Below are 24450 nucleotides of genomic sequence, written 5' to 3'. Positions count from 1 at the left end.
GCAGCCACTGGGCTGAACCTGGGAGCTTCTAGCTTCAGTGCAAACAGAATGCAAAGACAGCCACCTCTTGGATGGAGAAAGAGCCCCATGGAAGGCAGTCGGGGCAAGCTCCCAGGAGGCCCGCAGGTAATGGGGGGCCCTCTGGCAGAAGCCAGAGCTGGCTTCCTGAACCTGTTCTTCTTGGGAACTCAAGAGGCCCTGGGAGCAGTGGGTAGAGAACACCCAGCCCCTCTAGTCTTAGCCTAGGACAAGGATGGGGTGGACATGAAGCCACAGCCAGTGGGAGCTCCAGGAGGAGATTAGTATTTATGTTGTACCTGCTTTATGCATGAGCCCTGGCCTGTCACTCCAAGATCAGGGCAAACAAATGTTTGCTGTTTAATGAACCCCACCACCAGGGATGAAGCAATGGAGACTAAGAGAAGGCCAAGGGCAAGGCCAGGCCTGGAGGCTGGAATTGTGAAGTCTGGGAGTCACCCCCTGCCCTCTGCTGAAGAACCAGCTCCTGGCCAGGCACCTGGAAAGCCCTGGGGCAGCTGGTCACATGGGGTTTCAATCTCGCTCCTTCCAACTGCCCAGGTCACCTTCTTCGTGCATTAGCTCCACATCTTTTTAGCAATGACCCAGGGTTCGCCCCGCCCCCCTCTCTTTCCTCAGTTTCCTCTTCTGCAAATGGGACCAGCCAGGCCCAGAGAAGGTCCAACCCGCAAAGAGGAGCTCTGGGAGGGCAGGGCAAGTTGAGATGGACGCAGCCGCCCGGGGCATCTTGCCTGGCACAGGGAGGCGCCCAATAAGTGCCTGTTTGAGGGAGGGACTAGCTCTCAATAAATAACAGCTGTTGTCGATGCCGTTGACGCTGGCCAGGCACGGGCTCTCCCCTCCCCCACCCCTCCACCTCCTCCCGTTTCTTCCGCACCCCATTCCTTCTCAGGACCCCGACCCGACTTGCTCCCTCCTCCAAGCGCCCACCTCCTCTGCCCTTCCTAGTCAATCTTCCCCCTCCCCCAATCACTCGGTTCCCCTTTTCCCCTGGGTCCTGTTACCCCCACCCAGTTCTCCCTCCCTCCCCGTTCCCCCACCAGTCTTTCTCCCTCCCTCCCTCCCTCCCTCCCCTCCCGCCCACTTCACCCCTCCCGACCCACCTCCTCCCTCCGTCCACCCTCGCCCCCTAGTCTCCCCACCTCCACGGCGCCAGGCCAGGCGGGGCGCCGGAGCTCCCGGGTCCCTGGCTTGTGCCCAACCCGCGGCCCTGGGCGGGGCTCTGGCGAAGCGCGCTTTGGGGGTTTTTTATAACCCTGGCCGGCGGCTCAGGAAGTGCCGTCCCCGCGCCCCCTCCCCCGGCCACGCCGCCGCGCGCTCTCCCTCCTCCTCCCTACGCCCGGCCGGCGAGACGGCGGCGGAGTCTCGACGGAGGCCCCGGTGGGCAGGCAGGCGGCCCCGGGTAAAGGCGTGCTGGGCTCGAGGGGCCGACGGGGTGCATGGCTTCGGGGGACGGTGTGCCCGCGTCGGGTGGGGTGGTCGTGGCCATCCTGCTGTTGTAGGGGCTGTGTCTGTGTGCCATGTTCCTAAGTGTGCACGACACTTAGTTCCAGTGAGCGCCTCATCGTGGAGTGTGTGTATGCAGTGTGCGTGTGGACATCCACGTATATGTAAATGAGTGAGTCCCTGCATGTGTGAGTCTGCACGGAAATGTGTGTGTGATTATGTGGGGCGTTGTGTGTCTAAGTGTGAGTATAAGCCACCCTGTGGGCATCATGTCTGCTGTGTGTGTCAATGCCTAGATGAGTGTATCTCCAAACATCTGTTTGTCTCCCAGTGTATCTGAGTGTAACAATGTGTAAATGCCTGTATGTAAATGCATCAGCGGTGTGTGTCAAGGTTTGTGGGACTTGGTGACTGCCCCTGGTCTGATGTGTGTGAATGAGTGTGTGCATGTCCGTGTGTGTAACTCAGGTGTGTCTCTGGGTTGTATGTGTGTGCACATAGAGCTGGGGAGTGTATAGTTGTGTCTCTGGTGTGTAAGTATGTACTGAGTGTGGGGGGGGGATCTTGTGTGGGTCTGTAGTATCAGATTGTTGGTCCCCAGCTGTGCAAGTGTGGTCACCCACAAATGTGTGTGTTGCTGCCAGTGTGCATTTGTGTGTCCGGGTGTGAGTGTGGCGCCGCCCACTTCCCCAGAGTTGGTCCTCCAGGCCAAAGCCTTCTGTCTCAGGGTGTCTCCAGCCCTTCCGGCTCCAGGCCTTTAATTAGTGGCTGGTAGGGGGACCCACTGGGCTGCAGGGAGGGTGGGGTGGGTGGGTAGGCAGCCAGACTTTGTCTATTGGCCTTGCAAGGTCACCCAGTCAGATGTGCAGTGTCTGGAGGCAGCTGGCAGCCTCGGGCAGCCCAGGTCTTGGCCTCACAGGGAGGCCCAGCAGCCCAGTCCTCCTGGCTGGCCCAGGACGCCTGGGTGTGGAGCCACGGATCCCTGCAGGATCCCGGGGAGGGGAGGGAGCCTCTGTTTCCGGGCCTTTTCCGCCGGCATTTCCTCCTCCAGCTGCAGCAGCAGCAGCAGCAGCACCACCACCACCACCCCCACCCCACCCCCACTGGCTGGCTGCCTCCCTCCAGCCTTCTGAGAGGAGGGGCTGGGGGTTTGGCCTGGGTGTACACACAGAGCCTCACAGGGTCACATGGGCACACACCACGCACACAGTCACATCACAGTCACACCCATACAGTCACGCTGCTGCAGCCACACACACCTTAGTAGATCCCCTGTTGACATCTGTTGTCCCCAGCCAGGCTCAGGCCCTGGAATCCCCATCCCTGCCCCACCAGTGCCGGGGCAGGTCACACTTCCAAGCCACTGGGGGACTGGGCCCTTGCCCCAGGTGATCTCCCCTGCCTTGCCTCACAGACCCTGCTTTTTCCTTCCTCTGCCTCTGCCTCCACCCACTGATGCCGGTACTGTCCCCACACCCCACCTGAACCTGAACCAGAAGCACAGAGGGGTGCGAGGTTGTTGGGAGGAGGGGCTCAGCCTCAGAACAGTGATGAGGATTTGGAGGGGGCAGGCAGAAAGAGATGCAAAAAGACAGAGCAGCCAAGACAAGAATCATAGAGCCACTTGGGGAGGAAGATGTGGCACCACTGGGGAAAGGAGAAGAGGGACAGGAGTGGGGGGGAGGGAGGTAGCCTCCCTTGCAATGAGAATACTGCCACCTTCGCATGGGGAAGGGCCTTTAAGGCAGGAGGGAGTCCAGGGGAGCCCACCCAGGAAGGGCCTTGATCCCAGAGCTGGTCATGGCCTCAACAGAAGAGAGGAAGAGGGAGCTTTGGGGGGTGGTGTGCTTGGAAAGAGGAAGGATGAAATCCAAGAGGAGGTTCACTGGGGCCAGAGATAAGGGCAGCATTTTCTCATTGACCCCTGAACTCTAGACCTAGCCCAGCTCCTCCTCACCACCCTCACCACCCTCTCCCTGTCCAGGCTCTGAAGAAGAAACAGAGGCTGACCCACAGGGATCCCCCCATCGTGGCAGTGACAAAATCCCCCATAAGGTAAGTAAAAACACTGTAGGGTAAACATCAGCCTAGCTGTAAGGAGCAGCTGGGTCCCAGGGTGCCAGAGAGTGAGGTCCCCATCACTGGGGGTATCCAAGCAAAAGCAGGAATGTTGGTTTCTAAGTCAGTATCTTAGAGAAAACCTGGCTCCATCCCTCTGGAGCTGAACTACCCTGTTTGGGGATTAGCTTCCAGACTTGGCTGGGCTGCAAAGAAAACAAGACAGTGTGTGATTAAGGGGGAGGAGGGTGGAGACAGGAGGGGCAGGAGGACTTGGCATAGAGTGGTGGCCCAAAGTGATGTCTGTGTCAGGCTGGCCAGGGGCAGATACAAGAGGAAGCCTAGAGCTCCCAGAAAGAATCCTAAGGGAGAGGAAGCAGGACTGACAGCCAAGCTGGAAGGGTAGGGTGGGAGAGGGGCCACAGGGACCAGTGCCATGCTTCAAGGAGACTCCAGCTCGGCTGGCAGTGCTATCTGTGGAAGAGCATCCAAAGGCAGAGCCCCTCACCCCGAAATGGTGGGGTGGGGAGGGAGGTATAGGCACAGGCCTCAGGTTTCATCTGGGGTAAAACTTCACACTGACCTGCCTTCAAGTGTGTCCCGTGCCGGCCTCCCAGTGCAGGCCCCCGCATGTGAGCCTTTGTGGTCCTGAATCCACAGACAGCTCCTCCCTGCCTCTGGGCCTTTGATCCTGCTGTTCTCTGCCTGTCTCTTCCTTCCCACGACTGATTTCTTCTCATCCTTCCCACCTCTGCTTCTGAGCCTCCCCATGATTTCTTCCAGAGAAAATGTCACATCTGAACTGTTCTTCTTTGTCTCTTTATTTACTTCTCTTTAATCTTTCACTCCCTGGAGACTAAGCCCCCCAAAAAGGGAAGACAGGGATTGTGTGTCTGTCATTCAGCCTTTACCCAATGAGTGGATCCTCTCAGTGTTCTTGCAAAAATGAAGTGAAGTGGTATGAAACTGATCAGGCCTGTAGTGGGCACATAGTAGGTGCTCATGGAACCAAGGCCCTACATGTCCTAGAGTGTAGGAAGGATGGGGACTGAGGAGGTACTGTGTAATAAAATGCATTTGGAATCTTCCAACTAGGGGAAATACCTTGCACCTCCTCCAGGCTGGGGGTGAGGAAGTGCAGGTCCCCCTGTGAGCCCGGTGAGAGGCCTTGGCAGTGTCTGTGCTTGCCATCAGGATCCAGCCCCACCCTGACCTGGCTCCTCCCTCCCAGGAGCCCAGTGATGCTGCCCAGGCTGTGAACAGGAAAGGCGGCGCTGTGGGGGCTGCCGGCAGCCGGGGCTCAGGAGAGACATGTGGACACGTGGCCTCTATGGCTCCCGCCTGCCAGATCCTCCGCTGGGCCCTCGCCCTGGGGCTGGGCCTCACATTCGAGGTGACACATGCCTTCCGGTCTCAAGGTAGGGGTGGTCCAGGGGTGGCAGTGGGGAAGGAGCAAGTTGCTAAGGTGGGATCAGTGAGACTGAGGCCAAAGTTTAGGGGGTGGGGGAGGCCCTGAGGGTCAGTAAGTCCAGACTCTTGCAGCTGATTACCTAGATTCAGGAGCCACTGAGGCTAGCATCACGTGTCCTGCAGCCAAGCAGCCAGGACACGGGGGCCCTTCCCAGGGCCCACCCTAGGCCTCTGACCCTCGCCCACAGATGAGTTCCTGTCCAGTCTGGAGAACTATGAGATCGCCTTCCCCACTCGAGTGGATGACAATGGAGCACTGCTGGCCTTCTCGCCCCCTGCCCCCCGGAGGCAGCGTCGGGGCACAGGGCCTGCAGCAGAGTCTCGCCTCTTCTACAAGGTGGCCGCACCCAGCACCCACTTCCTGCTGAACCTGACCCGCAGCTCCCGCCTTCTGGCAGGGCACGTCTCTGTGGAGTACTGGACACGGGAGGGTCTGGCTTGGCAGAGGGCTGCCCGGCACCACTGCCTCTATGCCGGCCACCTGCAGGGCCAGGCTGACAGCTCTCATGTGGCCATCAGCACCTGTGGGGGCCTGGTGAGCAGAGGATTCTGGGAGGCAGGGAGGAAATGCACAAGTTTGGGAGTTAAGAAAAACTCTTCTAAATGTAAGTCAGAGAGGAATCATAGTGGAAATATTTAAAGTATTTTGAGCTAATTTTAGGATGCAGCTAAAGCAGTACTTAAAGGAAAATATATAGCCTTAGGTCAGGCTGAAATGTGATGAGCTGAACATCACCTTCAAAAGATTAGGAAAGGAATAGCAAACTAAACCCAGGAAGGTAGAAGGGACAAAATTATTAAGAGATAGGACCAAGGGGTCCTGGGGTCTGGGACCTGATCCAAGGCCTCTGTCCCACTTCCCCACCCCCAGCATGGCCTGATTGTGGCAGATGAGGAAGAATACTTGATTGAGCCCCTGCAAAGTGGACCCAAGAGGGGCCGGGGCCCAGAGGAGAGTGGCCCCCATGTGGTGTACAAGCGTTCCTCCCTGCGTCACCCCCATCTGGATACAGCCTGTGGAGTGAGAGGTACATCTGTCTCGGGATAGGCAAAGAGGCCACACATGTTTACCTTGAGGGAGAAGTAGGCAAGCTACCTGAGGGGAGAGGTGGCATCAGTCAGACAGCAGGGCAGTGGGGCAGGGGAACAGCCCATCTATCACTGCCATAGTCCAATGGCCCTGCATAGTGAGACAGCTAGAGGGGTGCTCAGGTGTAAAACTTATCCATCTCCAGGATTCCTGTCTGATCAGACAGTTGAGCAGCAGGGTGGTTGTAGCAGATACTCAAACAGTTGCACAATTAAAATGCCAGGCCGAAGAAGGGCTCAGCCACCATTCAGAAGGTCAGGTTCACAACCAGACTTGCAGGAAAACAGCTGTACTACCAGACATCTAGGAGATGGGAGAGTAAGGAAGCTAAACAGTAACAAAACACTTACCCAGACAATCCTACTAGAAAACTATGGCTGTCCAGTGGAAATACAGTGCTCTGGGACATGCAGTGAGTTGTGTGGTCAGAAACCCTGGCAGACACACAAGCACAGTCAGTTGTACAAACAGAAAATTGGACAATGTCACAGGTAGGTGGCCAGTGGACAGTCAGGCTAGAGTACAGCCGGGCAGTAAGACCATCAAAAGCAGCTGGTTCTACCACACCGCTCCAGCAGCAAGTCCAGCTGCTGCACACAGGCACGCAGGTCGTAGGATTGCCAGGAAGTTGTATGGTCATACTGGTTGTCGTGGGGTGCTGGGCATCTGTTCAACCAACCAGTTTGGCAGTGGGGCAGCCACATCATTGTAGAACCAGACATCCAGGAAAGGGAGCATCTGATGTGGTACAACCAGAACACCCAAAAGAACAAGCAAAAGAACAAGATATTTGACAGCCTGTCAGGCAGGCAAACCAGCAGACAGGGAATTGGACCAAAGGAGCTATCAACATACTAACCAGAAATTCTCCATCCAGACGAGAAACCATGGAAGGGGCGGCCATGGTGGCTGCGCACCCTGAAGCCGCCACCTGCCCGGCCACTGAGCAATGAAACAGAACGCAGCCAGCTGGGCCTGAAGCGTTCAGTCAGCCAAGAGCGCTACGTGGAAACCCTGGTGGTGGCCGACAAGATGATGGTGGCGTACCACGGGCGCCGAGATGTGGAGCAGTACGTGCTGGCCATCATGAACATTGTAAGTGCCTCCCCCTCCCTGGGGATGAGACCCCAGGAGCCTGGAGCCTGCAGATGTCAGGAAAAAGGGTGTCGCCATCACACCCCCAGTTTCTGGCCTGAGGCTAGAGAAACAGAATAGAAGGGCAGGGCAAGAAAGGAGGCCTGCATAGCACAGTGCTTAGGAGCGGGTCTCTGGAGCCAGCCAGCCAGCCTGGGCCGAAATCCCACTCTGCCACTTTTTAACTACATGCCCTTGGACAAATGACTTCATCCCTGCCTTGGTTAACTCATATGTACAATGAGGTTAGTGATAGCACCCACTTCATAAGACTAAGGTGGATGCAGTGAACTGATAAAGCACTTAGGACAGTGCTTGGGACACACTAGGGATAACTGTTTGCTATATAAAAATTAGCACATAGCTTGCAGGTACTTGTTGAGGTTACCAGCACACACATGGGCTGACATCTGTATGTGTACAGAGTTCTCACTCCAACGCCTATCTGTGCATTCACACAGCCGACCTCACTGGCCCACACTGAGATGCACTCAATGCCCATACTAGACCTCAAGACTGGAGCTCTCTGAGCCTCAGTTTACCACTCAGTAAAACGGGGTTATAACAGTATCTACAGCAGTGTGTAAGAGTTGGTGGCAGGGAAGCCAGGTAGAACACTTGGCACACAATAAGGGCATGATGAGTGGTGTTGCTGTCTCCCTAAAGCAAAAAGGGGAAGAAAAAGTTGAGCAGACAGATGGCCCAATTTGTAGACCTGCCATTAGATCTGATTCCACTCCTTTCTGCTTCAGCCCTGCCTCCCTCCCTTGGGTTTTCAAAGTTTCCTAAAACCTGCCAGGGTCTCCGTGGGGTTCTTCGTGGGGCAGTGGTGTCCCAGAGCTCCAAGGTCCCTGCATCATTTATGCCCACTCACCCTGGGCCACTTCCTCTGTCCCTCCGACCACTGTCTCTAGAGCTTCCTTCCCCACACTTCCACCTTTCTCTGGTGATGCTCACATCTTTCAGGCCATCTCTGGGCAGATACATGGGAGGCAGCCCAGGAATTGCCAGGGGAGGGATGAAGGACAAAAAAAACAGACTAGCTGAGCAAGGGTGAGTCAGAAAGAAATGTACTGGCAAGCAGGCAGGCTTACCAGACTCGAATCCCATTTATGACACCTACCAGCTGTGTTTCCTTACCTCTCTGTGCAATCAGTTTGTTCATCTGCAAAATGGGAATGATCACAGCACCTACTCAGGTGAAGATAAATGCACAGGTTTAGCCTGAGGCTGGGCATACAGTAGGTGCTTGATTAAAGTGAGCCGTTGTCATTGTTTTTCTGTTTGCTACTCTGGGCCCCTCTTAAGACTCCGTTTCTCTTGTTTCTTGGAGGTCAGGTTGCCAAACTTTTCCAAGACTCGAGTCTGGGAAACATCGTTAACATCCTGGTAACTCGGCTCATCCTGCTCACAGAGGACCAGGTGTGGGAGCCCCACCCCTTCCCCAGCACCCCAGTGCCACCCACCCACTCCAGGGTGGCTGCACCCATGCACCTCACTCTGTCCATCCTCAGCCCACTTTGGAGATCACCCACCATGCCGGGAAGTCACTGGACAGCTTCTGTAAGTGGCAGAAATCCATCGTGAACCGCAGCGGCCATGGCAACGCCATTCCGGAGAACGGTGTGGCCAACCATGACACAGCGGTGCTCATCACGCGGTGAGGGGTGGGGAGGGCTCCAAGACTTGGGCCCGGGGAACCAGTGGTCCCAGGGACCATCCAGGTCCAAGCAGGGGATCACCTGCTAGATAGAGAGCCTGGGACTATTCAGCTGCTGCCCCCTGGCAACCAGAGATGGGAGGGGCAGCTGGGAGCCTGAGAGTATGGGGAGGCGGGTACTGGGCCACTTGAGTGCTGATGCAGTCCTTCACTCATTCAGTCTGTCAGTTACTCGTACACCTCCGTGTCCCCAAGGCCAGCTGGAGGCAGAGCGTAAGGCTTTGGGTGAGAGGCAGGCAGTGCCTCCCGGGCAGAACTTAACCCCCTGCAACAGGCATGGTGGCCTCATCAGGGCTTAGGGAGGCCACCCAGCGTCCTCATTGTCCCCTCTCCTTCCACAGCTATGACATCTGCATCTACAAGAACAAACCCTGTGGCACACTAGGTACCCATGCCCCCTAGGTTCCACACATATGTGAAGGCAGTGGGCTGGGTGGCCCTGGCCCTGGTGGGGGTGGGGACCTGGCAGGGTGGATGGACTGGCCAGCACAGCCCTGAGCCCCCAGCCCCACCCCATGTGCCCACTTACCAGGCCTGGCCCCTGTGGGAGGGATGTGTGAGCGAGAGAGAAGTTGCAGCATCAATGAGGACATTGGCCTGGCCACAGCGTTCACCATTGCCCATGAGATCGGACACACGTGAGGCCAGGGGCCACGGGAAGGGGAGGACAGTGGGTGGGGGAAGCAGGTGTTGGCTTAGCATCGGGCAGAGCCAACTCTCCTCTCCTCAGGTTCGGCATGAACCATGACGGTGTGGGGAACAGCTGTGGGGCCCGGGGCCAGGACCCAGCAAAGCTCATGGCTGCCCACATCACCATGAAGACCAACCCATTTGTGTGGTCATCCTGCAGCCGCGACTACATCACCAGCTTTCTGGAGTGAGGATGGAGCTGCCTGTCCCGCCCAGAGGCTCCCACTCAGGCCACAGGGCGGGGTCCTCTGGAAGTCAGGGCTGCCGCTGAGAAGGGTCGTGTTGCCTGCAGGGCTGTTCCCTGGGACCCTGCCCAGCCGAACCCCCTGAGTTCTTGGCCTGCAGCCCCCCAGCATGACAGCTGCTTTCCTCTTGCCACAGCTCGGGCCTGGGGCTCTGCTTGAACAACCGGCCCCCCAGACAGGACTTCGTGTACCCAACCGTGGCACCTGGCCAGGCCTACGACGCAGACGAGCAATGCCGCTTCCAACATGGAGTCAAATCGCGTCAGTGTAAATACGGGGTAGAGAGAGCCTTCCTGCTTTCCTTCCTGGGAGGGGAGGGGCCGCAGGGGGGCAACTCAACACAGGTACCCCCACCTCGGGCAGTGGGGTCGGGGCAACCGGGAAGGGGAGTGAGCCCTGTGGGACTGGGGGCACAGAGGGACCTGGGGTTACACAGATGTCACAATCAGACAAGCTTTGGGGCAAGAACTGGACCTCCTGTCTCCTGTCCCGATTTGGGGGCTGGTCTGGGGGGAGCCTGGGAGCCACCTTCTGAGCAGCAGAGCAGGCTGCAGTGGGACCGAAGTCCCAAGAGCCCTAACAGGGCCGTTTTTAACCTAATATGCACGCTTGGAAATCATTTCCCTGGGGAAGAACCATTTTCCCCACTTGGCAAAGAACTGGACATAGCCTACCAGGGACACCCTGTCTATTCTCCCCACATCCCCTACCAACTGGTACACAGAACTCCTGGCCCCAGTCCTTGGCTGGACTCAGTTCCCAAAGCCCCATCTGTGCAGAGGGAAGTGTGCTGGGGTCCTGCTCCCAGCTCCCCCCAGGTAGCTGGAGGCCTGCTGGCTTCCAGCTCCAGTCACCAGGGCCACCAGTTCAGCTGGGATCTGCCCCTCTACTGCCCATCTCCCCATATCCCAGTACTTTACACCCTCCAGACTCACAAGCTCAGAGTCTGCAAGGCCATGTCCAAGCTAAAGCCATATTAACTCAAACCGGGCAGTAGGCAGCTATTAATATGCCCTCACTTCATTTCAGTGCAACACAAGGAGGTAAACGCTGGATCAATTTATATGTAATTGACATTACTCTTACCCCCACACCCTAACGGACTGGTAACAACAGCACTCGCTAATGAATTCTGAAAGAATTCTGAAACTACCCTGAGCATCTGCTGTGCCCCAGGTGTCCTAACGATAATGACAATGGTTAACATTTCTGAGCATTCACTATATGCTAAGTATGTGATGTGTATCATTTCATTTAAGCTCTTGATGATTCTGTTATCCCCACACTACAGATGAAGAGACTGAGGCATAGGGAGGGTGCCCTTCCCAGAATCACAGTTGGAGAACATGGCAGAACTGGGATTTGAATCCAGGTCTCTCTATGACTCCAAATTTTATAAAGGGGTGGGGGAAGGGCGGAAGTGCCAGAATATCGAGCACAGACCAGTGCTAGCTGAAGGTTGGACTGACTCATTTTTCCAAGGAGCATATTCCTGGCCCTCCTGGCAAAGGGGAGTTGTTGGCCGCATGTAAATTAGTACGTATGTGTAAGGAGCTGTGCTTGCCTAGTGTCTGGTCCAGAGATAGCTGAGGTCATTGTTACTCAATAACAGGGCATTTGTGCAAGCCCTTTCATATCTACTCTGTCACATGCCTTTCAGCCTTTTATGGAGGCAAGGCCCATCTTGTCGATGAGGAAACTAGCCCAGAGAAGGCAAGTGTGTTACAAGTGAGTGGCGGGGGTGAAGCATCCACATATTCCAGTGTGCCCTAGCGGGGAGGAGGGGAAACAGAACTGGAATTGGCACTCAGAGGTGTCAAAAGTGGGATTGGAACATGTGATACTTTTGGAAATGGCCAGGAGGACACAAACCAGGTGAAACCAGAAGATCGGGCTGAATTTTTAGCTGAAAAGTCTCCTCTGCAGGGGCAGAAGGCAGGGCCTGGAGGATATCTGTGGGTGGAGGTCTTGCAACAACCCTCCAGGTTTTTTTGCATGTGTACAGGTGTCTCACAGAAGCTGACCCAGAAAAGGTCCCTTCCTATAGCCATTGTGTGGTCCAATCTCAAATCTTCAAAGTTTAGAAGGATTATGTTCAAAGAGGAGATTACATGTGCTTATAAAAAGGAGACTGAAAGATTTCCTCTTCGCAGGGGGAAGACCCTGGGAGGTGGGGCAGGGTGTAAGCTAGAGAGTCTAAGATTTGGCCACACCTGGACCCAGGGGGTCTTGTCTGGGGATGTTAACCTGGACCTAAAGGCCCAGAGGGACTTCCTGGGACAGGTACAGGACTTGCTGTTAGGTCCTGGCCCAGCCCAGTCAGGAATCAGAGAGCAAGAAGGGGTTTGCTTTTTCACTGGTGGAAGCAGAAGGACGTCCAGCACAAGCCAGCCTGGCCAGTCTTCTCCCACCCTCCACAGATGAAAACCTTTGGGAACTTCCCCAGTTTAGGTGAGGGGAACAAGGAGAACCACCCACTGGGGAAAAGTTGGAGATGGGTCCCTTGACCTGAGCCATCTTCCAGACCTGAGTTTTCAAAACCACTGCTCTTGGGCAGGCTGCATTGCCCATCCCAAAAAGGAATCCAGAATCCTTCCTCTTCATTCCTCGGCAAATCCCACGTTTCCTTCTGGAAACTCAGGAGGTGCCAGGGGCTGCACTGAAAAGGTGTTGCATCGTAGACCCTTCAGTCAGAGGTCTGGGTTAGTAATCAGGAGGCCCTTTAGTAGCTTCACAGTCTTCAGCAAATGACCTCACCTGTCTGAGCCTTGGTTTTCTCGCAGTAAAATTGGGATAATGATGCCGGGGGTGGGGGGTATGACAGTCAGGTGTTCAATAAGTGCACAGCATATGTAGGCAGAGAGGAGGTCCCAGGCCATTCCCTGCTCGAATGTCGAATATTTCTTGAGGAGCGTTGGGGGCCCACTCACTGCCCAGCACACCTCCTGGGTACCCCCCACCCACTCCAAGGGAGGGAGGGGTGAGCTTGAGCGGACGTCTTGGCCTGCAGGAGGTCTGCAGTGAGCTGTGGTGTCTGAGCAAGAGCAACCGGTGCATCACCAACAGCATCCCGGCCGCGGAGGGCACTCTGTGCCAGACACACACCATCGACAAGGGGGTGAGAGATGCTCCAGCCAGGGCCCCGCCCCTTGGCTCCAGTGCCACTGCAGGCCCCACCCCTGGCCTGAGTCCACATCCCCACACCTCAAACCACACTCACCCTGAACATTGTCAGGCTCCCTGGCTACAGCCCTAATTACACCTGACTGTGTCCCAGACCTCAGATCTCACCCCTGTCCTCCCATTTCAGCCCCATTCTAGGGGGTGCTGAGAAACCCCTGGTTGGGTGGGAGGGGCGTGCAGGAATGAGCACCAAGCCCCCGAGAGCCGGGCAAGCTGGGCTCACCTCTCCCATCCCACCTACAGTGGTGCTACAAGCGGGTGTGCGTCCCCTTCGGGTCTCGGCCTGAGGGCGTGGATGGGGCCTGGGGCCCATGGACCCCATGGGGTGACTGCAGCCGGACCTGTGGCGGTGGCGTATCCTCCTCCAGCCGTCACTGCGACAGTCCCAGGTCAGTCCTCAGGATAGCTGGTGAGAAGATGGAAGGGGCTCCCCTACGCCCCCTGCCCCATTTCTCTCATATCCCCCCACCTTTCCAGGCCCACCATTGGGGGCAAGTACTGCCTGGGCGAGAGACGACGGCATCGCTCTTGCAACACGGATGTGAGTCCCCCCACGCTGGGTCCCTGGGAATAAAAGAGGCACAAGGAGCCACTGTAGGCCTTCTCCCACCCCTGCCCCTCTGCCTGGGCCTCCCACCCAGCTCCCCCCTCGAACCTCCTCAGGGATCTGGCTCCTTTCCACTCTTGCAGGAGATGACTCCCACCTAGAATAACTTGTTTGGCCACCACCACCACCCTCTCCCTTCATAACCCAATTTCCCCAAAGAGCCCTGCCTGCCCCCAAGCTATCACTGGGCTGCCTGTCACCAAACCCAGTAGCCACATTTGCAGACTTTGCTTGTGCATCTTCTGACCAGGGGCCACCGGCCTCCTATCCAAAACTCCCTCCTTGCCTGTATCCCAGTGTCCCTCGCTCTCAGCCCCTCCTAGGCTGAAATTTCTTGTCTTCTTTTCTCAGCTTCTCTGCTGCCCCTTTTTTAACACTGGGGTTCTCCCTAGCTTGTCCTGGGTGTAAACACATATTATGTACGCACACCCAGTAGGCACAAGAGGGTGCTAACGGGGAGAGCTTTTGAGTGAGGGGTGGGCTACTATCTTTAAGGAGTCTACATGCCCCACACACTCACAAAGAGCTGGGCACCTTCCCCAGTTTGCCTTGCTCCTTTCTAGGTCCATTCTCTCAAGAAAGGCCCCAGGGTCTGACACCAGAAACCCAGGCATCACCTCAGCTTGTACCTGCCATTTAATGGCACCTAATCTCAGATGCACCTGTCCCTCCAGTCCCAGTGGCTGAATTTAGCCCACGCCACCACCCAGTCCTTCACAGCCTCCCCACTGCCTCAGTCCTCCAGCCCATCTCTGGTCCGAGCAGTAGCTCTTTGCCCTGGCCCTCTGCCCTAACTCCGCCCCTGGACACCTGGCCTCCCTCCCTCTCCTGTCTCGTGCCCCCAGGACTGTCCCCCTGGCTCCCAGGACTTCAGGGAAATGCAATGCTCTGAATTTGACAGCATCCCCTTCCGTGGAAAATTCTACACATGGAAAACATACCGAGGAGGTGAGCAGGTGGCTCAGGAGGCCATGGGAGCAGGTGGATAGCGCATCATGGGTCATCCCTGAGTCCTCCCCTCACGCAAGGAGCCAGAGTACCAGACGAGACACTGGGAACCCCCACTCCTTCTGCCTAGCCTGCCCAGTGTTCTTGGATCTGGGGTCTGTCCCTCTTGGCCTCCCTTGCCCCAGGGAGCAAGCAGGAAGCCCCAAGGGCCTCCTGGCCCTTGGTCTAATGGGCCCATGCCCCCCCCAGGGGGCGTGAAGGCCTGCTCACTCACCTGCCTGGCAGAAGGTTTCAACTTCTACACGGAGAGGGCAGCAGCCGTGGTGGATGGGACACCCTGTCGCCCAGACACAGTGGACATTTGTGTCAGCGGCGAGTGCAAGGTGGAGGGGACTCCCAGAGAGAGGGAAGGGCATGGGGGACTGGGGAGATGAGCACTCACTTACAACCCCCCACCACTGCCCTCCCCAGCACGTGGGCTGCGACCGGGTCCTGGGCTCCGACCTGCGGGAGGACAAGTGCCGAGTGTGTGGGGGTGATGGCAGTGCCTGTGAAACCATCGAGGGGGTCTTCAGCCCGGCCTCACCAGGGGCTGGTGAGATACCCCACTGCACTGCCACGCTCCCCACTGGGCTGAGGGCAAAGCTGGCCCCCACCACAGTAGTCAAGATTAGCAAATTCTCAGGCCCAGGGACCCAGTGGAGTGTTGAGATCCAAAAAAGTCTTGGGGGACCCAGCAATGCCCTAGATCAGAGTCAAGGACCGGCCTTGGGCTCTGGAACCTAAATCTTGGTAATTAACATGTCCAAGAGGGTGGGAACCAAAATCTGTCCCTACCCCCATCCAGGGAACCTCCTACCCAAGTGTGGTTCAAGAGACAGTGGGAGTCCAAGCAGATTAACCAGAACTTGGGATACAGGTGGGCAGGGACAGAGGATTCCTAGGGGCCCATGTTCATCCAGGCTGTACACTGTGAAGTCTGCTGAGAACCCCACTCCGACTGCTCAAGCCTTCATGTCACCCTGTGTGGGGCAGGACCTCCACAGAGCCCCCTCCTCTCTGCCCAGGCTCAGACCTGCCTGCTGCTCGATGAGAAGAGCGTCGGGGCAGGGGCAGGGCAGATTGGGCCATGTTGGCGGTTAGAGAGGCAGGAAAGTTTGTTTGCAGTCCCAGCCTGGCTACTTCCTAGCTGTCAAACCTGGGCTTTGCTTCTCTGAGCTTCAGTTTTGTCCTCTGTAAAATGGGTATAATGATACATCTACTTCCCAGGGCTGGAGCTGGGGACACAGTATGAGGTCCCTATCAGCATTTAGCACAGTAATGGTTAGCTGCTATCATCTGGGGCCACAGAAGGTGGGCAGGTGTGGGGGACAGGTCGAGTGGGTGACACCTGGCTTCACTGTCCAGGGTATGAGGAAGTCGTCTGGATCCCCAAGGGCTCCATCCACATTTTCATCCAGGACCTGAACCTTTCCCTCAGTCACCTAGGTGAGCTGGAGGGCAGAGGCCGAGGGCTGGGGGTCAGCTTGGCTGAGATTCTGACCCCTGTGCTGTCTCTCAGCCCTAAAGGGAGACCAGGAGTCCCTGCTGCTGGAGGGGATCCCCGGAACCCCTCAGCCACACCGCCTGACCCTGGCTGGGACCACCTTTCAGCTGCGACCAGGGCCAAATCAAACGCAGAGCCTAGAAGCCCTGGGACCCATTAATGCATCTCTCATCGTCATGGTAATGGTGGAAGAAAAGTGCAGAGGACATCATCCCTGTGGGGACTCCAAGCCTGACTTCGCTTTGATGCATTCCCTCCCCATCCCAGGTGCTGACCCACACAGAGCTGCCTGCCCTCCGCTACCGATTCAACGCACCTATCATCCGTGATGCACTGCCCCCCTACTCCTGGCACTACGCCCCTTGGACCAAGTGCTCTGCCCAGTGTGCTGGAGGTGAGGTCGAGGTGGGGCTGGGTGGAGCACTAGTCACCTGACCTTCTGGATGGGGCCGGGCTGAGCAGGCCTCTCACCCACCCCCAGGCAGCCAGGTGCAGGCTGTGGAATGCCGCAATCAGCTGGACAGCTCAGCCGTGGCCCCCCATCATTGCAGTGCCCACAGCAAGCTCCCCAAGAGACAGCGCACCTGCAACACGGAGCCCTGTCCACCTGAGTGAGTAGCCACCAGTGTGCAGGATCACGGAGACAAGTACTGCAGTGGCCTTGCTGCTGAGATCAGAGGAGCGAGTGGTCCCAGGACTGGGATAACAGTGTTCCCCAAGGTCGGGTCTGGGCTCTCCTGGAATCAGAGTCAGTACTCCTAGTCAAGTGCAACTTAGCCAAGTCCTCTATGGGTGATGTGTCTTCCCAGCCCAGGGTGGACACAGGGAGATGATGTTCCAAATACAGGCTTCCAACTCAGTGCCCCTCTTCATGGCAATGCTGGTTGCTGGGCAGGAGGAGGATATGCTAGTCCCCCAAGGTCAGGGTGCCCTACTCTATACTCTCAGACCCCCGTGTCCCTCACAGCTGGGTTGTGGGAAACTGGTCACGCTGCAGCCGCAGCTGTGATGCGGGAGTGCGCAGCCGCTCTGTTGTGTGTCTGCGCCGCGTGTCGGCTGTGGAGGAGAAGACTCTGGATGATAACGCGTGCCCACAGCCACGCCCACCCGTCCTGGAGGCCTGCCATGGCCCCACCTGCCCACCGGAGTGGACCGCCCTTGACTGGTCGGAGGTCAGCCACCCCTCCCCACCTTTGCCCAAACCACTCACACTGTGCAGCGCAGGGCCGGACCTGGGTGCTGGGTACCTGCTGAGGTACCGTCCCACTGCCATAGTCACCAGCCCCTTTCGCTAGCCCTAATGGACCATCCAGGACTGGTCCAAGGTTAGCCAGCCCCTCCTTGCCATCCACTGGACCAGCAGCATCCTCCCCACTCCCTGTGCGTGTGGAGGCAGGAGGGGGGGATGGCCCACTGAGCATGAAACGCCCCCTTCCACTGCAGTGCACCCCCAGCTGTGGGCCAGGCCTCCGCCACCGAGTAGTCCTTTGCAAGAGTGCAGACCACCGCGCAACACTGCCCCCCGCACACTGCTTGCCTGCAGCCAAGCCTCCAACCACCATGCGCTGCAACTTGCGGCGCTGCCCCCCTCCCCGCTGGGTGGCAGGAGAGTGGGGCGAGGTAGGTGGGTGCCCCTGGAGGGTGGAAGCCAGGACAGGAGTGGCTGTGCAGTGGCTCATCCAAGATGCCCCACAGTGCTCCGTGCAGTGCGGCCTCGGGCAGCAGCAGCGCTCGGTGCACTGCTCCAGCCACACCGGCCAACCATCGCGGGAGTGCACCGAGGCCCTGAGGCCACCTACCACACAGCAGTGCGAGGCCAAGTGCGACAGCACACCCCCTGGGGACAGTCCTGAAGGTATGTGGGGCAGGAAGCCAAGGGGCACCAGGGGAGTCCTGTCCAAAGGAAGCCACGGGAGAGCGTGGGGGTCCTGACCATGGGCCAGAATCCTTCCCAACCACTGAATCCTTTTTGTCTCCTGCAGGCCAGTAGCACTGTCCCCTCCCTGCAGACATTTATTAAGTGCCACTGTGTGCCAAGCATTTTAGGCACCTGATCCTTTTGGGGGCCCGAAATTGGGTCACTCCCCTAGCCACCTCCATGACCTTCAACTTATTCACCTCCACCGATAGCATTATTTTCCTACTATTCTTTCTTTAAATCGGAGTTTTTGATGTCTTGGGCCACATGATTCTTTGTCGTGGGACTGTCCTGTGCATTGCAGGGTATCTAGCAGCATCCCTGACCGGTACCCCATGGACGCCTCTCCACTAGTGGGGACAGACATCGCCAGATATCCCCCTTGGGTGGGGGGCAAAGTCACATCCCCTAGAGGACCTCTGCTTTAAATATACCCTTTTTTTCCCTACTTAAGTAAACTTTTTCATAGCAATAGATTACTTACAGAGGCACAGGAACCAAACTGCCTGGGTTTATCTTCCACCTCTTGCCTTCGTTTTATCCTCTGTCAGGGGGTAAAAAATATAGTCACTTGAGAGCGTGCTGCATTAGAGGGGTGGAATAAAACAATCCACGTGAAGCTCTGGGGCCCCAAGACCTGATTCCCACCCTGCTCCCACCCTCTGCAGAGTGCAAAGATGTGAACAAAGTCGCCTACTGCCCCCTAGTGCTCAAATTTCAGTTCTGCAGCCGAGCCTACTTCCGCCAGATGTGCTGCAAAACCTGCCATGGCCGCTAGGGGGCGCGCGAACCCCTGAGGCACAACTGAGCGCCGGCTTGGGAGGGGGTCCGGGACGGGTTGCAGCTGGCCAGCCTGAAGGAGTGCGAGGGCAGGAGCTGGAAATGAAGGGTTGAGATGGAGCCGGAAGTTATTTATTGGAAACCTCTGCAGGGCCCCAGGCTGGAAAATAGAAGGGGGCTGACCATCCCCAGAGCCCCTCCTCAGCCCCTTTCCTGCTTCACAGTGAGACCCCCTCCAGGGTGGGTTGGAGGAGGGAAGAACTGTTTGACTTAGTGCCTGTTTCACCTACCCCTAGGGAGTCCCCCAAACTCCTCCATCTTTGATCGGAATACATACTGTGAAGAGTGGGGGTGGGGAAGGGAGTCAGCCAGTGCCCTGACTCCCAGCACTGCCCTATCCCTTCACTCTGGGCTGGAGGGGGTCTGAGTCTGCCATAGGGGAAAGGGGATTAGCACCACCTCCCTATACCCTTCCCCTGACCACACCAGTTACAGGGGTGGGTTAGAGGTGGGAAGACCACTCGGACCTTTGCCTGTCCCAAGGGACCCAAACATCCAGGCAGCCCCATCCTGGCACTGCAGGCCCTGCCCTGGGGCCCACACACCCCTTGCCAGGAAGTGCTACATCAATAAAGCTCTGTCTTGTGTAGATTTCCACACTGTGGAGTGTGTGTGTCCCTGCCCCAGAAGGGAAGCAGCCCCAGCAGCCGGAAGGGGTCTTTTACCAACTCAGCCTAGAGCTCAGTGACCTTAGGACAGATATACAGCTTCCTGCAGAGGCTCTAGAAGCCTCAGGGTCTGGCACCTGCCATCCTAGCCATCACACTCCTGGTCCCTCCACAAGCTCCAGTCACACCTGCCTTTGCTTGAGCTGTTTCCTCAACCAGCTGTGCCTTTCCCTTCCCTCTTCACCTGGTCAACTCCAACTTACCCTGCAGTCTCAGCACAAGGTTGCCTTCTCCCAGAAGCCTTCCCTTATGCCCCCAAAGGTGGAGGTCCTCCTACTGCCCTCTATTTACTCTGAGTGCCTGGAGGCATTTGCTGAGGTTTACAGGGGCCAAACCAATCCCGTGGCCCAGGTTCCTAGCAAGAGTCCCAGAGGGAAGGTGGTGCCTTCTCGTCTGTGGCCATGAAGGGGCAATGGGCCCTGGCACCCCCGAGACAGGATGCTGTGCAGCCCTGGACCACAAGGGTGACCTGGCCCTCCTGCCTCCCTGCCAGGCTCTCCCAGGGTCCAGGCTGCTGCCTCCACTACCTCCTTGCTCTGGCACAGTGAGGTGACATGCTCTCAGAACTGCCATTTCTTCAGATATCCAGAGGAGACCAGTACATCATGGTCTGCTGATCTCCTGGAGGTCAGGCCATGAGTCCACACTTGATCAATCCTGTGTGTATCAGATGCTGGGGGGGGGGGCGGGCAGCTTGTGCCCCCATTTTATGATGAGAAAATGGGGCAGCCCTGGAAGTAGCAGAGCTGGGAGTCATTAAATCCAGAGATGACCTGCAAAGTGTGGGACCTGGCAGGGGCCCCTAGCACCTGGTCCCTCCACGCCTGTTGCTTTCCCCTCACTCACACACCCACTTGCAAAGAGTGTCCTGAAGGAAGGACCAACTGAGGCTGCTCTGGAAGTAGGTGCTTGTTCAGGGATACTCAGAGAAGACACATGTCTGAAGTGGTTTTGTAGAGACCTGGGCAGCCCAAATGCTTCCTGGGGTCACCCTGAACAGAGTGGACAGTCCTGCAGCCAACTGACCTGCATGTTTCTTGCTGCAGTCCTGTCCCCAGGGAGTTGGAGAAGGGGACCTCTGGGGTCTGGCACAGCTGCCATCAATCCTTGACCTCTCCCTTCAGGCTCAGAGCCCCAGATAGCCAGCTCCCTCAGCTCTGCCAGCTGCAGGAGCTCTCTCCCCGCCCCCTGGGCCCAGCTTCCCTCCCCGGTAGCCACGGCCCCTCCCGCCAAAGGAAGTGAGAGGGGTCCGTTGTAAGAGGAACTAGGGCTGGGAGTCTGATGAAGGAGAAGGAACATGGCCATGCCTAAACCACCCCCCGGAGCCCTCTGAGCCTGCACCCCACCCACGGCCCATTCAGGCACCCCCAGAAATCCAGATACCACCCCCACCATGGTAAGTCCTTCAAGGGCATGGGCCCTGAAGTGCAGGGGTGGCGGGTACCAGCCGATTGCAGATGTCTAGAAGGCCACCATCAGAAAGTGGAGACATGGGGAGGCACACAGCGGTCCCTTTTGGGGTCCCTCTATGCAGGTGCCCCCAGCGTCCCTCACCAGGACCAAACTCCCATCTGATGGTGGACAGGATGCCAGAGTAATGATGGGGACCAAGAATGGAGCATAGCCCTGGCTGGGTGGCTCAGTTGGTTGGGGCATTGCCCTTACACCAAAAGTTTGCCAGTAGGATCCCTGGTTAGGGCACATGGATACCTGGGTTGCAGGTGCACATGGGAGCCAAGTGATTGATGTTTCTCTCTCACATTGAAGTTTCTCTCTCTCCCTTCCTCTCTAAAATCAATGAACATATCCTTGAGTGAGGATTTTTTTTAAATGGAGCAGTAACTGAAGGACAGAAGGTGGCCCTGAGGGATCGCACAGTGTCTGCAAGGACAGGGACATAACCCTTCCTTAGGACATAGGAAACCTGGTTTCTAGCTCAGCCTGGTCCCTTATCTCCCCATGCGGTCTCGGGCCAGTGACTTCCCCTCTCTGGACCTCAGTTCCCACATATGTTGTATTTGGAAGTCAATCAAGATGTAGAAGGTATTTTGGGGACCTCTCAGTTGGAACTTTAGAGGGTCTGTGGGTTCAGCCACTCTTGAGTCCACACCCAGGAAAGGAAGCTGTGTCAAGTGGGGGGGGGGGTGATGGTGTAGTGACAGTGTGCCCGTGTAGGTGACAGGAGGTCTGGCTGTGGCAATCACAGAAGAAGATGGCAAGTCACCGGGCTCACACCACCACTAGTACCCTTCCCTGCCAGACGGTGGGGAAACACTGGCCACAGGCGTCACTGTCTGGTGAGGCTGGGGTGTGACAATGCCTGTGGTGACAGAGTGGGGGCCTGTCACGGTCATGGACTTAAACCTAATAACATCATAACACACTAAAAGAGCGCCTGGACTGGTGACAAAAGTCACCCCCACAGGTCCATGCATCTGCAACCACTTCGGGTTTCATTTTTTGTCATTCTGTCGCTGAAAGCGTGTGGCCGGAACAGTCACAGAATTCATTGTGACAACTGGGGGCTTCTTGCTGTTGCAGCAAACAGCTGTCCAAGGCGGAGGCAGGAAAGCAGACCAAGAGGCAAGATAGTGTTTGTCTTAGAACACCTTGTTTCTGAAAGCTAATGACAAACTGGGTGTCATTAGCCAAGGAATATGTGCATAAATCATAACTAAGCCATCAGCTAGAGCTCTGGGCTTGGGGAAGAAGTTCTAAGAAAAAGCCAAGCCAGGAAGACCCAGGAGCTTAAGTGGGCAGGCTTTGATCAAAAGAACACAGGAAATGATTTTCTGCTTGAGAGAAAAGCAACCCCTCCCAAGGAAGCTGTGTGAAAAATGCTTAGTCAGTGTGTGCTTGGCTGCTGGGGTCTGGGAGGGAGAAACTTACCCCAGAGGACCACGGACAAAAATAAGAGGGGAAGCCACCCATGAGGTCAATACCTCTGACATCTGTCTGGAGGGGTGGTGGTGCCAAGGAAAGTGTTGAAAGTTTAGGAAGTTTAGGAACAATGTTCACAAAGTGCTTCACAAAGACGGAACGTGCACCATCACCACCACAGAAGGCAACGCTTACTCAGGGCTAGAGTCGGCCACGGCTGTGGGCAGAAGCCACATTCTCCTTGTGGGAGTGGAGTTGATGTTGAAAGACAGCCGTTGGGTTCCCGGTGCCAGTGGTGGCGATGAGGCTGCTGCTGGTCGCTGCAGGCCAGTGGTCTGGTGGTTCTGTGGGCATGCGGGCAGTGCAGATGGCTGTTTGGGTGCCAGCTAGTGGGAAACACTGGTGGATGCTTTCGGCTGGAGGCCGGATCCATGGAATAATGGCAGTTGGTGGTCATTGTTGTTCAGAGTTGGGTGACCTTGGTAGTGTTTGTTTGCTGTTGAGCATTCAGAGTTGGGGGTGGCAATCCCAGGAGCCATGGCAAGGCATGGCGGGTTTTTGAACGGGTAGTGTCAATTGCTGCTTCTGTGAAAGCTGGCTGTGTGTGGCTGCTGAAGGCTAGTGTTGTGGTCCTGACGGCAGCTGTTGACGGTAGTTAGTTACGCTGGGTTGCTGGTGCTGGTGAGGACGGGTAGTGTTGGTGGAGTGTGATGGGCGGACACTGGCGGCAGAATCAGCCACTGTTTCTGTTTGATGTTGGCTGATGGTGTTGTCACTGAGGTTATTAGCAGTGTGTTTGACTTTGGTGGTGGAGGATGGGAACAAAGGATGCAATTTTTTGACCTTGGATGGTGATGGTGGTGACATGAAGGTGATGGTGGTGGTTTTTAAAGTACAGATACAAAGCCAAGAGACCAGTGGTGTGGCTGCTAGATCCAGGACCAGTGGCCAGGGGAAGGCTGGGGGCTGAGAGGGAATTAGGAGGAAGGACTCCAGAAGGACAAGGGTCCCCACCCATTGGAGAATGGCCTCTGGCTAGGACAAAAGGGAGGGGGAGACCCTGGGAGCCTTTAGAGATGAGAATGATGTCTGCACAGTGTACAAAGCAGGGTGTGGCCCCAGAACTCCACTGACCTGGGGCAGGGCAGGACCAAAGCATAGGGCACACCTGGGGTCATGGCGAGGCCAGAGGCCAGGGGCTGTCTTCAGCAGCCACACCAGCTTCACACCTCCTCCTTGGCTGGCAACCACAGTTTGCAGGACCCTAGCAAGGAAGGAAGTGGCTGTTTTGTTGCTCTCTCCAGTCTAGGGCTCTGCTCATCACCACCCAAGGGAGGCCAGAGCAGTTGGGGCAAGTTGCAAAATCTCTCTCATCCAGCCCTTCCTCCTGGCTCCACGCCCTACGTCTGAGGACCAACCCAGCTGCCACTGTGGCTGGCAACGGTGGGGAAGCTAGCATTTTCTCCTTGTTGAATCTGAGGCAGGGAGATTAGGCCAGCTGTTGTATAACCCAAAAGTGCATAGGATTTCAACTCAGTCACCCCCCAAAGTCACACTTTTAACAGCCACCTTGACCTACAACCTCCTCTTACCAATGAGAGGCCACCCAGGAGGGTATGCAGACCCCCAGAAGCCCGGGGCCACCCATCCTGGCCCCACTTGGACCTGGACTCTCTGTTCTGCTGAAGCTAGGATCCTGGTATCCCACATTCACCCAAGGCCTTCCTGGCCCATGGCTCCTGTGGCCACCACCGACTCCGCCTGGGACGTTCATGTTGTAAGACCTGCCTTCCCCAGGAAGCCCTTACTGATCACCCCATCTCTCCTTACTACCAACTGGTGGGGACCCACAGTCTCCCTTGGGCAACTCACTTTTCCTGCTTGGGACACTCTGAGTTCCCCTAGGCCTAGTCCCACCTACCTGCACGCACACACAGCGGGGGCTCAGGGACCGTAACCCCTGCAGGG

General features: G+C 56.8%; 2 protein-coding genes across 6 annotated transcripts in view; both read left to right on the top strand.

The window, feature by feature from the left end:
• Positions 1 to 1314: 1314 nt before the first annotated feature.
• On the top strand, positions 1315 to 19523 carry ADAMTS10 (ADAM metallopeptidase with thrombospondin type 1 motif 10). 4 transcript variants are annotated; one of them, XM_037158910.2, is made up of 26 exons: positions 1315 to 1441; positions 3470 to 3540; positions 4775 to 4961; positions 5202 to 5548; positions 5885 to 6041; positions 6981 to 7198; positions 8576 to 8659; positions 8752 to 8897; positions 9299 to 9342; positions 9490 to 9595; positions 9688 to 9834; positions 10029 to 10170; positions 12903 to 13010; positions 13319 to 13464; positions 13553 to 13616; positions 14528 to 14630; positions 14880 to 15013; positions 15102 to 15225; positions 16038 to 16118; positions 16192 to 16355; positions 16444 to 16570; positions 16658 to 16787; positions 17144 to 17348; positions 17620 to 17796; positions 17872 to 18031; positions 18763 to 19523. In XM_037158910.2, the coding sequence occupies exons 3-26, from the start codon at positions 4874 to 4876 to the stop codon at positions 18870 to 18872; spliced, it is 3312 nt and encodes a 1103-aa protein (XP_037014805.2). In that variant the 5' UTR covers positions 1315 to 1441; positions 3470 to 3540; positions 4775 to 4873; the 3' UTR covers positions 18873 to 19523. The 4 variants fall into 4 exon arrangements, with proteins under 4 accessions (XP_037014805.2, XP_053526877.1, XP_053526878.1 ...); XM_053670902.1 differs by lacking the exons at positions 1315 to 1441; positions 3470 to 3540 and having other exon boundaries at positions 4779 to 4936; XM_053670903.1 differs by lacking the exons at positions 1315 to 1441; positions 3470 to 3540 and having other exon boundaries at positions 4782 to 4961; positions 5202 to 5350.
• Positions 17963 to 24450, top strand: part of MYO1F (myosin IF) — a 39130-nt gene continuing 32642 nt past the window's right edge. Inside the window, exon 1 of one of the 2 annotated variants that reach the window (XM_037158909.2) lies at positions 17963 to 18031. Coding sequence is in view for 1 of the 2 variants with exons in the window: in XM_037158908.2 (XP_037014803.2) it covers positions 20996 to 20998 (3 nt within the window). In the remaining variant the exon portion in view is untranslated. Of the gene's footprint in view, positions 18032 to 20853; positions 20999 to 24450 lie in introns of those variants that run through there. The other variant, XM_037158908.2, reaches the window with a different exon arrangement.

Source organism: Artibeus jamaicensis, unplaced genomic scaffold (genome assembly GCF_021234435.1).
Source record: "Artibeus jamaicensis isolate MK-2021 breed Jamaican fruit bat unplaced genomic scaffold, CSHL_Jam_final contig_648, whole genome shotgun sequence".
Classification (NCBI taxonomy): domain Eukaryota; kingdom Metazoa; phylum Chordata; class Mammalia; order Chiroptera; family Phyllostomidae; genus Artibeus; species Artibeus jamaicensis.
The sequence above is the reverse complement of the archived record's forward strand: the minus strand, read 5'-3'. Positions and strand labels throughout refer to the sequence as shown.

What these genes read in the sequence shown, in the direction of transcription:
- ADAMTS10 (XM_037158910.2), top strand. Translation starts at nt 4,874, where the DNA reads ATGGCTCCCGCCTGCCAGATCCTCCGCTGGGCCCTCGCCCTGGGGCTG. An exon ending in CGCGTCAGTGTAAATACGGG is followed by an intron (nt 10,171 to 12,902) that starts GTAGAGAGAGCC and finishes CTTGGCCTGCAG; the next exon opens with GAGGTCTGCAGTGAGCTGTG. An exon ending in ATGCATCTCTCATCGTCATG is followed by an intron (nt 16,356 to 16,443) that starts GTAATGGTGGAA and finishes TCCCCATCCCAG; the next exon opens with GTGCTGACCCACACAGAGCT.